This window comes from Channa argus, chromosome 8 (genome assembly GCF_033026475.1).
Source record: "Channa argus isolate prfri chromosome 8, Channa argus male v1.0, whole genome shotgun sequence".
Lineage (NCBI taxonomy): Eukaryota > Metazoa > Chordata > Actinopteri > Anabantiformes > Channidae > Channa > Channa argus.
In genome coordinates this window covers 18,419,657-18,433,516 of record NC_090204.1, presented here as the reverse complement: position 1 = coordinate 18,433,516, position 13,860 = coordinate 18,419,657, and the positions used below count along the sequence as shown (strand labels likewise).

The window sequence follows — 13,860 nt, the reverse complement described above, 5'->3', positions numbered from 1 at the left end:
TTTGCTAGAAAGTTGTAACACTGGTTTACAATATTTTGGGTTTGAAAACACCTTAATTTACTGAACTGATGAACTAACCTGCTGCAAACCTCTTCTTGACCAGAGAGAAGCGGTATCCTGGCCCAGCAAGTTCAATGTCACAGCCCGACAGGGTGGTCCCCTCACTGGTGAACTGCACTGCCAGTGGAGCTGGCTTACTGGGGCCTTCTGTAAGCTGGAAGCGTGCTAACAACGATCCCACACCTGAGGGAAGAATTCCTATTCAGAAAGATCTCACAAAATGTCGTGGAAACAGCTTGGATAGCAGAAATATCCTAAAATGATAAAATGTGGGTAGCAGGACAAAGCATCTACAGATGCTATAATTAACTTTTGTATGAAAGCCAGTTCAGCATCAACATGGTCGCTGGAGATTCATTTAAAAAAATATGAAACATATGTTTTTTTTAATCACAGAGAGCATGGAAAATAGAAATAGATACATAACAAAAAGAGAAGAACATTATACTTCATGCAGAAGAAACAGTGTTAACGATAAGTTAATGATGTCATTTACTGTCTTGCTTCTGCATATCAGGCAGGTCAGCTCAGATGAGCAAAGCAAACTATTTTTTATAAGTTCAAATATTCTACTAGAGCAAGTTCTGTAAATCAGGTTGTTCACTAAAATGCAACATCTTTTCCATACAGAAGAGGGCACTGGTTTCTTTAGACACAGCTGTTGTACCATCCCATTTACAAGACCCCACTCACACACTTAGGTTGTTTTTTCCCTAGAGCTGGTGTAACTGAAACTGGCATTTTACACTGAAACTCGAGTAAGATATAATAACATCGTACAGTCAGCGCGTCTACCTTTTCATCTTTGAGTCACTATTCAGCTTTTTCTGTTACCTGGTGTTACCTTTGCAATGTTTTTGTATACTTTGTATTCTAATGTGAACATTTATGCTGGCGTCTTACTGGGCTATGGTTAAATCTGCTATTACCAGGAAACAGGAGCAATTTAATTAGAGGCCAACTTATGAATTTCACCACAAAACTGTGCATACCTCCATTTTCAGATTTCTGTGAGATATCAGGAATCTTCCAAAGGATTTTTTGCTGCTCTGCATTCCTGTAAGGATCAAAAGAGGACTGAAAGTCACAGGAGGACACAAATAAAATGTTCCACACTTGAAACTGAAAGAGAACAAATAAGATACAATTGTGAATGCAGATATAGATCATGGGCATTATGGGAGGCTTCCTTTGATTATTCTTAAACCATGTTTATCAACGCAACAACAAAAAAAATATTTATTAAAAAAAACAGCAAAAACATCTAAACCTCATCTTTCCCATATCATCCTGGTCTGACTACCCATTAAATAATAGGTGGATGTCTTCTCTGTACCATGCAGCAGGAGGTAAGACTGCCTGTAGTTTTGAAACCCCTCCATTGACAGGGACAAGGAACTGGACGTTATTAAGGGCCATTGGCGTCGACATGGCCTCCCCGTTGTATTTATAGTCTATCCTCAAGTCAGTACTGGTGGGTTCACACCTCCAGCTCACCGCCAGGTTCAGCGGAGTGGACTGAAGCCCCTGTGCCGATACCTACACGCAAACAATAACCATAAGTCTAACAATATATTATCAAAACTTTTGTATCTCTTAGCTTAGCGAGTGAGCTATGACATCCATGGCTACCTGATACTTGAGCATGTCCACGTTGTAGTATGTTGCCTGTGGCTTCTGCTCCGCCACCTTCTTTAGATGGGATATTAGGTTTGGCATGTTCACCCAGAAGTCCTTGGCATCAGCCTTGGCTTGTGCGGTGATATCGCTGATGACAAAGCGCGTACAAAAGGCATGATCATGAAAGTGTTCTATCATACAGTCTAAAAGTTGTGAGCAGCACCTCAGATCCGAGAAAAAAACATGACTTTTTTTTGAGGGAAATATGAAGCACGTAGCTTTTGACATCATTCTTACAATGAGACACAAAAGTCTGTGCCTTACTCTACAGCTATATAGGATTTAAGCAAAGATAATTGAGTGACTTGAATCACCAGTAAATATTAATAATGTATAACATAAGTAAATAACATAGCAAGAAACCTCCTGGAGTGACCCTGAACATACAAAGCTTAACAACAGTAGATAATATAAACAACTGCAGTATCAACACCGCAGGATATGAGAAAAACATCATCTTCTTATCTTTGAGAATTTTAGATTATTATACAAAGCAAAGCTCAGTGGATGCCCCAACAGAACCCAGGGTTGCAGTTCCTGTAGTAGTTTTATTTCTACACTGTTATTTATCTTGTCCTGCTTATTGAATTTGTCTGGTGCTGCTCTGTCACTATGATTATATGTATAATTGTGACCTAAAAAGGGACTGCAATAGAATTACACAATATATCAAATGGAAGGTTGGAAATTAAACTGAAGTGAATTTCATTATCTGGTTTTTCAAGCAAATAACACCTTTCCACACTAAAATATAGTTTGTTTTGTAGAAATATGCTCCAAACAAAAAATAAAAAAACAGTAAAGAAGATCACATATTGTACGTTTAAGTAATGAGTAGTGATTTTGTCAGTTTATTAACATAAATTATTTTATGGAGCTCAGAGTGTAGTTTTTATGGACTATTTTACCGATGTGCAAATATGACTCAAAGAGAACAAGAAACGAAAGCTGACCTCAGCCCAAGGTTGTTTGTCTGAAAACTCAGATGATCTTATGATGACTCAGCACTCAACTGGAATGAACTCACTGATCTTTACTCATCACTTCACAACCAAACTTTTATATTTATATACCGTTTATATACTGTATATTATATGCATACTGAGACATAAAATGTGCTACACTAATCAAGTTCGCTCTGCAACTATTACGTACCATGGAGACAACTATTGTGTAAGCAAATATCATCATGCCATATTATAATGCCTCGCAGCTTTAAGTGAATTTAATATTAGCACTAAATATAATACACAGCGAATGACAGAATTCGATTTAGTTACAATGAAGTTTGGTTAACACATAAAAAACTCAGGGATGGGGTTGAAGTTAGACAATAAATTTGCGCTTGAACAGTACGTGGAGAGGCAGTAAATATTATGAGGTAATCTTTTCACTTCTTGACACCGCCTAGTTATTTTTTCAGTTTCTTTCTCAGAGTGAGGTGGTGAGTTCACAGCTGTGTCATTACCAGCAGAGGAGCTGGGGGTTAGGCAGCACATGTTCCAGTCGACTGTAGTTGGTTATGCTGAAGGTGAGCACAGTGGGGGACGGGTTATTGGCAAAATGTCGTGTGATTCCTGCTGGAAACGACAAAACCATCTCACCTATGATCTTTACAGCGCACCTGAGTGAAAGAGGAACACACATACACAATACACCCTTATTTTCTTGATTTCCCCGATAGTTTTTTATCCGTTTCTCAAAGTGCCATCTCTTAGTACAATGTGTGGCCCTATAGCCTCCACCAGTTTGTAAATCAAAATTTGAACAATATTAAACACTAATAATATATAAATTAACTCTGCATAGATTAATCCTCTCTGCTCCTCATCCCACATCAAAGAGGTGTAAACATAAAATCAGATGATGCCGAGTGCTGTCTGGAAAATTCAACCAGACATTATACGTACATGCCCTATTATTATAATAAATTTAACATGTATACAGCAAGCAGCATAAAAACATAACAGTGAAAGTCTGAAAGCGATTATTATTAATGTATCTGCCAACAAGGAAAATATAATGCTTCCTGCAATTTTGTAAGCAATATTAGAAAAATAATTATTTGTAATATTTAAAGAGTATAACATTGTACACTCTCTAAAGTACTTTAGATGACACCTAGATGATATGTGCACATGCATGAGTAATTGACAAATAATTCAGTATGTTTGTGAGTGAATCCATATATTATTAACACTTAATTTATGTGAGCTGTACATAGCTGATGCTGTGTGTTATCAATTCATCCACCACTCAGGGATATTTCATAGGAAGTTAAAATTCTTGAGAAATACTACTACACTTATACTTACTGTTTAAAAAATGCTTTATAGGCAGTTTAGAAAAGTTCAAGGAAATGTACATTAAGTATCAGCTTAAAAGAGACTTAAACATGCTGCTCCCTTTAATTAGAGAAAACCATTTGTGTGACCTACTTGCTGGGATCAGCTCCTTTAAAGAAGGCGTTGACTGTCTCTGTAAATGCAGCGGCCACAGGAAGAGTGTCCTGAGCCCCCATTGTGAGGGGACTGGGCCCTCTGGAGCAGCCTGGAGGTAACACATACACACAAATATGAATACACACATGGTAAATGGTAAATGACAAGACCTATATTTTATATTATGTCCATAACTAGTTATGATTTTCTGTTTTTCTGTTTAAAGTAAAGACTATGTGTATATTTGCTTATAGTAATTTGTAACGCTTATGGTTATTTTCACAATGTCAGTGGATTAAAGAGTAGATATTTTTCATGTTCTAACTTATAATTCAGAACACAACCCATAGTGTGTAGGGGAAATGAGAAACAAACATTGTGAACAAACTGATGAAATGTAACTTTGAAACTATCTGAACGGAGAACAAATATTTGTGTTAGTAAGGTGGTAGTATATCGTTTCTCTCTGCTCTTTGACAGTAAATTGTAGGACTAAACACCTTTTTATATAAACCTATTACCCAGAAAAGTTTTTAACTTGTATACAGTACATTTTATACAGTAGTTTTTAAGTGAATAAGCACAGGTAGATGAGAAAGGTAAGAGAGGCAGAAATATAGTAAAGTTGAGAGACATCTGCATGCTTATTCCAGACATGCTGTTAAAGCTGAAATATTCTAAAAGAGATCAAAGAAGATCAAAGAGCCTTAGATCAAACCATATGACCGAAAGGGGGGAAAAGTGGCACCAAAAAGATTAGTACACACAGAACGATGATTTTTCAGGGAACGAAAAGCAGACAGTGCAGACAAAACCAGAATGAACAATGTCAGAAAATGAAGTTAAGAGTACAGGTGAATGCATATGAAGGGGCTCAATCAGGGGACAGCATGGCCTGGGTTATGATAATGGAGGAGAAGGGAAAGAGGAAAGACAGGGCAGGGCAGGGCAGGGCAAGGCAGGGGAGGGGCAAAGCTTGCATAAAATGAGCCTCAAAAGAGTGTGTGTGCACGCTACCCTGGTGCAGAGGAAACTTACCTTCAAAGGTTAAATAAAACTTCCCTCTGTCAAACCATACAAGGGATGGCTGGTCATTCTCTGTGTGGGGTTGAGGGGTGGAGGAAGGAGGGATTGGGAAAAAAAGATGAGGAGGAGGGAGGAGGAAGAGGGATGAAAGGCAGGGGGGTGGGTGAGGTAGGGGCAAGGAGAGAAGGACAGTAGCGTGAGTCTCACATGGCAGGTCTAATCACACGTCACAGTGAAGTGAAACAAAGAGGTGGAGGCTGGAGACGAAGGGGGACGGAATGCCGAAGCACCGCCAGGACAGAACATGTAACAATATGGGTGATGCGGGATGTTTATTTGTGGGCGTTTGCATGCACGAGAAAAAATAGGAGTCAGCTGTAGAAAGGGTCGGGCGCGTCCATTCGTTTACAGTATGTACAAAACAGGAAACGAAGAGAGGAATATGAGGCTGTAGCATCCGAGAGGGATCGCAAGATGAGACAGTCTGGTCACAGTAGTCAATGTTTTCCCCAAAATCAAATAATTTTGTTAGGAATGTGGGTCTCTTTCAGCCCTCCACTTGAAAAATTATAAAATAGATCGAGGCTAACTGCACCCTGCAACTAAGACCACAGAGCAGTGACACAAAGGAACCGTGGTGCATGGAGAGGCTGTGTCCCAATTTCAGGGGCTGGGTCAGGACACAACATTAAGTGTGTTCAGACCGTTCTGGTTATGTTTGCCTTTAAGTGAATCACCAACGAACTGCCTATATAGAGAGCTGGACTAGATACATTAGCCAAAATGATACAGTATATTAGCCAATAATATCTTAATGCAGACAACCAAATATTGCATGTAAACGGATTATGTTTGAGGAAACAGTATGTTTAGTAGCGCCGCAGCAGGCTTATTTTCCAACTGTCAAACGGCCCAATAAGTACATATTTTTGTTTCAAATCATTGCTCGATTTAAACCCCCAAATATTTTGACTAGAATCAGCTGGTTAAAAAAAAAAAAAAACAGTACTCGTCAGGCTAGAACGCAAACAGATGTGTTTGTTTGTTTACCAGTTGTTTACCAGTGGTGGTAAACTGGCCAGTTGTCAGGCTTAAAGGACAAACAGCCAAACATTATCCCACGCTTGATGTACTGGCCTAGTGGTGGGGATGATGGGCAAAAGGCTGCAAAGCTCCTGGTGTAATTCGGACTAAGAACAATAGACTACTGTATCGAGTAATGTATATCCTGCATGTTGTCTCTTTCAGCCGCATCCTGCGATCTAATGCTACCATAAATAAACCATGGTGCTTACGTTCCTTACATCCTTTTGTTGTCTACATCCTGCGTGCTCTTCATTATTTGGCCCACTTGTTAGTAAATGTATTGGTAACTATTGCATACCATAGCATTAGGCCTGATTAATGTGAAAACTGATATTGTATTTATTTATCGGAGTTTCTACATTTGAGTTTCTAGAGTTGAGGGATCACAAGTGAATAATGTTAAATATTTATTCTTCACAGAATAATTTTTGTTTTTTAGGGTTAGTGTCATTTAGATTGTGCTTATTTTGTCCTGACCTCTACATTTTTTTTTTCTGAAATTGCTGCCTGTAACACATTTTAAATTAAAGAACTGAACAACTGAAAATACTAAAAAACTTTGAGACAACTTAAACCTGTGAAGAGTGGTCACATTGAGTACTTCTTCATTTTAGATGACATGAGTTCAAACAACGCTGTGAGCCGGTGGATTACTCGATAAATGAAACAACCAAGAATGTAGTGATTGTATCCTTTATCTTTGGGCAACTAAAGGTCAGACTTACCAACTTCATTTTAAAAGGCTTTTGTTGAAATAATCTATTTCTGCTGGTCACGATATCTTTGTAGTAGAAGTGGAAAATGGGGAGGATTGCGCCCCTAAAATGAAAAGTAGCTGTACTATAAATACAGCAAGCACACCAGAATTTACATATGGTATTATTTCCTATAAAAAAACATAACTACAACGACAAAGAATGCAGGAACAACAAGGCCTCTACTGTGTCTATATGCTCCTGTTAGTGGCTCTGTTTGAACACAAACTCATGGCACAGCAGGGTAGGCTTGTTTTATTGTAGGGCGTTTGGTGTCGTGTGATGGAACGATGGGAGCAGCTTCATGGAGAGAACAAAAGGGCAGGTGTTCCGATGGGGAGGTCGGGGTTTCGGGTTGTACTTTTCTATAGCTGGAGAGCAATTGAGTGACAGGTGTGAAAGGTGGGCGTCAGAGGTTGAGTATGAGAGTAGATAGAGGCATTATGGCCAGTAAAGCCTGGTTGAACTTAAAGCTGTGTGGTGCTACTCCACAAGTAGAAAGGGTCGCATGCATACCAAACACCTGCTGTTTGCCAGATTCAGCCTAATTCACAACACCAGACTTCAAACGACTCTGCAAGTGCAACTGCAAGTGCTGATCTGACAGTGTGTGTGTGTGCTTGTGGGTGAGAAAGAAAGACAGACAATGTGGACCTTGAGGGCCCAGAGATAAGGAGCTCTTCAGACCATTGAACACATAAACATTCTACACCATTCCTGTGGTGCAGACTCACAGGAAAGAAATCTAAGAGCGATTGCATTACACTCTGCACGCACGTGCACAAACACACACACACACACACACACACACACACACACACACACACAGGAGGTTTCCATGGTGACATGGCAGGACAGTCACTGGTGCACAGTCAAAAAACAGAGAGAAATGTTTCTCGAGTGTGCAGATGGAGAAAGGGGAGCACAGTTTAAACTTTTTTTTTTCCAGGAAAAAAAGTCAGTGTTTTGTGTCACCACAGTTTGTTCTTCCTGGTCTCTTATGGCGACAAGTGGGATATGAAGGGTATATATGCACAGAGCATAGAGAGAAAGGGTGTCATACTGTATGTATTAAATGCCTGGGAATTATGTGGGACGGTATAAGTTGGCAAGATAAAAACAATGTGGAAAAAGAATACGACTGGCAAAATTGATCATAGTATGTCCCTACATCTGTGAGCAAATCGGGATTTAGGAGCAATGGAATGACATTGTGTCTAATTTAATGTTTAATGTTATCTTAAAAGATAAGGAAAAGATGGAAGGAAAGCTGAACAATCTTTCTCCCCCTTTTTTATTTCTGAGGAGATCTTTACTATACCTGCAAATGAATCAAAGCGTCTCTCAAAGGTGGGCAGTTTATCTATAAAAGCATCTTCTTCTGATAAGCCAAATGGACAAAAGGTGGTAAAAATGGCAAAGCAGGGAGAAAAAACAAAACAAAACAAAAAAAGCCATGTGATTACTGCCATGCACACAGAAAACAAACCATTAAAAAACAACAATACGTCTTAACCAAAAATGTGGTGAAAATGTCAAACTCACTGAGCACTGGAAATAGAAAAATGATGTTTATAATTAAAATTGTCTCCATGACCTTTAGATTGTTGGCCAATCAACAAAGCCTCCATAAATAACATGTCTGAATCATTATCTGAGATTCAGGGGAAATCTCCATGCAGTTATATTAGGCACTAATTATACAGTGTGAATTTAGTGAAAGTATCTCTTTGTTTGGCATGACAATCTACTTAAAAACAAACCCCAACCAGGGACTATATTCTGTTTTTATGTAACTGCTACTGCCTCCAGAGTTTATATTTTTTAGTCCATGATGACTCAGCCACGTTACAGTCTACTGCACTGCAGGGTCCTGCAACAGTAACTCCTCGAAAGTTACATGAAGGAGTAGAAAGTGTAGTTTTGTTATTAATCCGTTAAAGAAAGGTTTGCAGAGAATGTTTGCGCTAAAATTAACACCCTGCTTCATATTCTCACCTCCCACTCATCCTGTGTCTATGTGCATCATAAACAAGACAAAATATTATCGGTAATGATTCACTGGACCAAGATTATATCCAGGAAAAAAGTAGAAGTTTACATTATTATTAACTACTATACAAAATTATTGTAGTCATAATTTTGTATGTGCTCCACAGTAATTTTCTTTTTAAATGGCCTACATATCTATATTGTTAGGGTGTATGGTATTTATCTTATGGTGGGACAGCATTGCTGGAAACTGTTACAACTTCCCCCCAAAAATAAAAAACACACAACAAAGGTGCACAACTGCATGATTCCACAGTGTGCAGTCAAGTTACAGTTAATGATGCACACACCTGATACAGACAAAGAGAGCTCTTTACTGACGGTTGGGGTGGTGGCAGCACTCAAGGAGTTTGTGGACGAGATGGAGGAGGTGCTCTCCGCCCGTGCCAACGGGGCGACAGTGGGGGGGCTAGCTGAGTGGACTGGTGGGCTGAATGGACGATTCTGAAAGGACAAAACGAGTCAGAAAAAAAGTAGCTGGGTCTTTTTGTATACATTTCTTTGCTGGCTTTGGTTTTACGTTGGTGTTTTTAAAGAAATTAAATGTCGACTATGTCAAGTTCTTATAAGCCATATAAAATTATTTCGCTGAAGACACCGCAATAGCATTTCTTACCCCTTCTATGCTGGGCTTCCCTGGAGGAAGTTTAGGCCGTGAGGGGGGCCGAGGGGGAGGCGGTGGAGGAGTGGGGTTGACTGACGAAGGAGTTGCAGGTCGAACTGGTGAAGAGGAACCTGCAGAAAAGATTTAAAAAAATACAGGGGCTCCAATAAAAAACACTTCAGTTTGGAAATCTACTACAGAGCATAAATGAAAAATACTTTGGGTGAATATTATCCCTTTTTTAGTTTTTACCAGTCTTGTGTTATAAGGCTGTCCAAACACATGGTAGTGTAAAAAGGCATGTATAACTGTCCTTCAAACAGGCTCAAATAATATGTTTCATATAATGACCCAGAGTGATTTGTCATTCAAGAGGATATTTTCACTTGCAATTGTTTTTTCTCTTCAGGGGGCCATTGTCACTTTCCACTACGCACACCTCTACAGAGGATTAAGAACAGACAACCTCCTATTTAAGCTGCCTCCCCATGGGTGTCTGCCACCACGGACTATTGAGTTTTTTCCAAAAGCTGCCAACAGACAAATTATATCTATAAAGCACTTGCTTGTTTCAGTCTGTACTCGGGTATTAGTCACACTTTCTGTTGTGAACTACTAGCCTAAATTTACTGTTTCATTAAAATGTACCCCTCCCAGCTCAAGATCTTAGGGGCTAAAACTGCACAATCACTAGGTGCAGCTCAGGTGGTGAAATTAGTTGTAGGGAAATCTGGAGAGTAACTTTTTACATATATATCCTATTGATATTGTTATTTACCTGACTGGACAGAAAAATGTATCTGTGTTTTATAATTCAATTTCTATGAGTATTATTCATTTTAATACTGTTCCAGGGCACATGTTGTATTTTTAACAACTACAAATAATTTAATAATTTTCCAGGCCACTGGAAACAAGATAATTCCACTAATGTAAGCTCTAAAAATTCATCACCTCTAAACCATATTCCAGTTAGAATCATGAAATCCTCACCGCTATTTGTGCCACCAGCTCCAGATGTGGGTCCTGGTGATGAAACCACTGCACGGTATGTGGGGGGAGGAGGTTGGGGAGGTGTACTCCGGCTACCCTGGCCAACATTTTTGTTTGAGGGGACAGTTTCATTTTCATCCTCTTTGGGTTGGGTGGTGTCTGTGTTCTTGGGCTGCTCCTCTTTAGACAGGACAAGAGGTGGGGGGATGGAGCATGTTGCTGGTTCCTCAGAAGGAGGAGTCACAGCTGGAGGGGTGCTTGCTTTGGGAGCAACGGCTGGGGGGACACTGCCAGGTGAGTTCAGAGGGGCGGGAGAGGAAGCAGAAGGAGATGCAACTTCCTTTGGTGGTTCAGGGGGTGGTGAGGTGGCTAGTGTGGGAGGACTGTGGTCCGCAGGTGTAGGAGGAACTGAGGGGACAGGAGATGCACCCAGGTCCTCTGAGGGAGGTGGTGAGGTTTGTAGAGGTGGGGTGGCATCTTCTTTTGGAGGAGGAGAGGTAGGGAGAGGTGGTGGTGATGTATGCACTGGAGTAGCCGGGGCTTCAGATGGTGGTGGGGAGACTGGTAGTGGAGGTGCTGGTTCCTCTGGAGGAGGAGGAGAGCAGGGGAGTGGACGTGCGGTGTCTTTTGGTAGAGACGACCGGTCTGAAGACTCTTCACTGAAGCAAACCCACATGTCACCTGTATCCTCACCAGCAGGGGGCGCCTGCTCTGGTCCGAAGATATTGTCTAAGTCAGCTATAGAGGGCTTCTTGACGGAGATGTCTGCTTCAACCGACATTTCTGAAACAAAGACAAGTGGTGACCAGTCATAGATTGTATTTGGAGAGGACACCAAAGCTGAAATAAAAAGACTTCTTACCAGCACCTGCAATGGGAGGCCCAGTAGTCGGGGGAGAGGCTGGGACATTCTTAGGTGGAAGTGGAGGTGGAGCTGCAATAATATGCAATGAAATAAAAATGTAACAATAAATGTCTCCAATCAGTCATAGTCATGACAAGTTTAAAGCGAACGACAATTTATGTTATTGAAGACTTTTCACATCTCAGCAATCTTGCATACAAGGGGGCTGCATTCAAGGCTGACCTTGGAAAAAATATAAAACGAAAACATGTGGACCATACATGACAGGTACAATTTCCAGCGGCCAATCACATTCACAACAACGTGATGATCCCACAAATCATAATTCATGCAACACGATGCATTCAGTCACTACCATGCCAAACGCATGGACCGTGAGGGAGCAGAGGTTGGTGCAGTGTGGGAGACAGCTGTTGAAATTAGAAACTTCAACAAAGAATGGATCATTTGCTTGTGAAATGGCTGATGAGATGAAAGGGCTGTTAATAAGGAGAAGGTGAGTGTTATCTTCACACAGCTGTTTGGTTGGATCCCTTTGCAGGTCTGTTCAATAGTCGGATAATGGAGGTGTTTGTGAGGCGAGGTGATAGGTGTGTGCGATCATTCCAGGGAGAGGAGGAAGTGCAGCACAATATGCAGGAAATTAAAAACTTACTTCCTGTAGGTAAGGATCTCGTCAAAGAGGATTCAGGGTCTGAGAGAGGAGTCCCCCACACATCAGACTCAGACAGAGCCACTAAGTTCAGGAGGGGACAGAACATGTCAGGGGCATTAGCAATAAAACACTGGATGGTTTCTCATTTTCATGGCTTGAATTAATTCATCTTAATGGTCTGGGCTTCAATTCGTGGTGCGGTTGAATGTACTTTAATTCCTAGCCTCACTAAGAAAACAAAAAAGGGAAAAAGAATAACATCTGTCCAAACTCCATTCAGCTATAAATCCAACCATTAAATACTTGAAACGTATTGTATCTATTGTAGAATTCATTTATACATTAGAGTAGTTGTAACACAGGCTAATGAGTGTACATTTTCATTTGTCAAGCTAAGAGGAGTTTATCCGTGACACGCACACACACACACACACACACACACACACACACACACACACACAAACACACACAGCTGCAATTATTATTTACTCACACTGATTATATTCTTGCCAGTGTCCAACACAAAGCTGTTTTATAGCTCTGAATAAATGTAAAATATAGAATTTTGCAGAGTTGATGTTAGTTATGCACATGGCATAAAATGGTATTTGCTTTACAGCAAAGAAACTCCCACAGCCTGTGTCACAAAAATCGCATTGGACTGGATGAGGGCAAGTGATTGCACATTGTACATATTAACAGGGTGCATTGTGCAGATGAGCGTAACCTCAGCGTGTCAACTTCAAATTTGACGTTAGCAAAGAGCGATTGAGCGAATCCACAACTGTACAGTAAAGTCAGCCTGTGGGATGAGAGGTGATGTTAGAGTAAGGAGAAGAGAGACAGAGAGAGTATCTACTATGGCAGCCAAGTATGGCTTAGCTGACTTAGAAAGATAATACAAAAGAAATATAAAAAGAAAAATCAGGGTGATAACAACCACCACCACATATTCTAAGAACTAATACAAAGCCAAAACCAGAGGCATAATGAGACAGAATTATACAGTGACAAAAACACAGCAGGAGGGGGTTACCTTCAGTTTTCTGTTCTCCATAGGCAGTTTCCAAAGGAGGCCCAAATAAGGCTGTGCTGTCTTCAGGGACCGGTGTCTGTTGACTTCTGCAACACAGGAAGGACAATAACAGATAAGTTGTTATAGTAGTGTGCATTTACAATATTGCCCAGTGACAGACAGTGGACACAGGAACAACTCCAGCAGGTAACTGGACCAATGGATGCCATAGCCATTAAATCATATTATACTCATTCGCTATTAACCTTTATCCTAAGGGAACAACAACAAGTGCACATACACCACAAGTTCGATACTATCCAACATGTTGGAGTGCATTCATTTTAAACACATGACTATCACACAGTGTGTGATTGCTGCCATGTGAAGTACAAGTGCAAAAATATGTTCACCCTAAAAGCAAACAAATGACAAAGCCATGTAATATGACTAAAGGTCCACTCATGTGAACAGGAATAACAATAACAACACCATTGAACACTGTTTTTCACATTAATACTAAAAGAACCAGTGATTTAGTTCCCAGAGCACACAGCACATTACAGTTGGACAGATAAACAGTGACAGCTCTGCAGATTCACTAAACCCACAAGTGGCTGTTCAGCAA

At 40.3% G+C, this 13,860-nt stretch overlaps 1 protein-coding gene across 12 annotated transcripts in view; it reads right to left on the bottom strand.

Annotated features, from left to right (window-relative positions):
* sgip1a (SH3GL interacting endocytic adaptor 1a) overlaps window positions 1-13,860 on the bottom strand; it is a 54,331-nt gene that overhangs the window by 3,747 nt on the left and 36,724 nt on the right. For 5 of the 12 annotated variants that reach the window (XM_067514494.1, XM_067514499.1, XM_067514496.1 and 2 more), the window contains 14 exons: window positions 13,254-13,339; window positions 12,218-12,298; window positions 11,560-11,631; window positions 10,698-11,480; window positions 9,717-9,835; window positions 9,391-9,544; window positions 8,370-8,429; window positions 5,220-5,279; window positions 4,179-4,290; window positions 3,209-3,364; window positions 1,693-1,828; window positions 1,397-1,599; window positions 1,053-1,117; window positions 79-243 (listed from right to left, as the gene is read on the bottom strand). In XM_067514494.1, the coding sequence (XP_067370595.1) occupies window positions 79-243; window positions 1,053-1,117; window positions 1,397-1,599; window positions 1,693-1,828; window positions 3,209-3,364; window positions 4,179-4,290; window positions 5,220-5,279; window positions 8,370-8,429; window positions 9,391-9,544; window positions 9,717-9,835; window positions 10,698-11,480; window positions 11,560-11,631; window positions 12,218-12,298; window positions 13,254-13,339 (2,252 nt within the window). The remainder of the gene's footprint in view (window positions 1-78; window positions 244-1,052; window positions 1,118-1,396; window positions 1,600-1,692; window positions 1,829-3,208; window positions 3,365-4,178; window positions 4,291-5,219; window positions 5,280-8,369; window positions 8,430-9,390; window positions 9,545-9,716; window positions 9,836-10,697; window positions 11,481-11,559; window positions 11,632-12,217; window positions 12,299-13,253; window positions 13,340-13,860) is intronic. The other 7 variants (XM_067514495.1, XM_067514505.1, XM_067514503.1 and 4 more) reach the window with 7 other exon arrangements.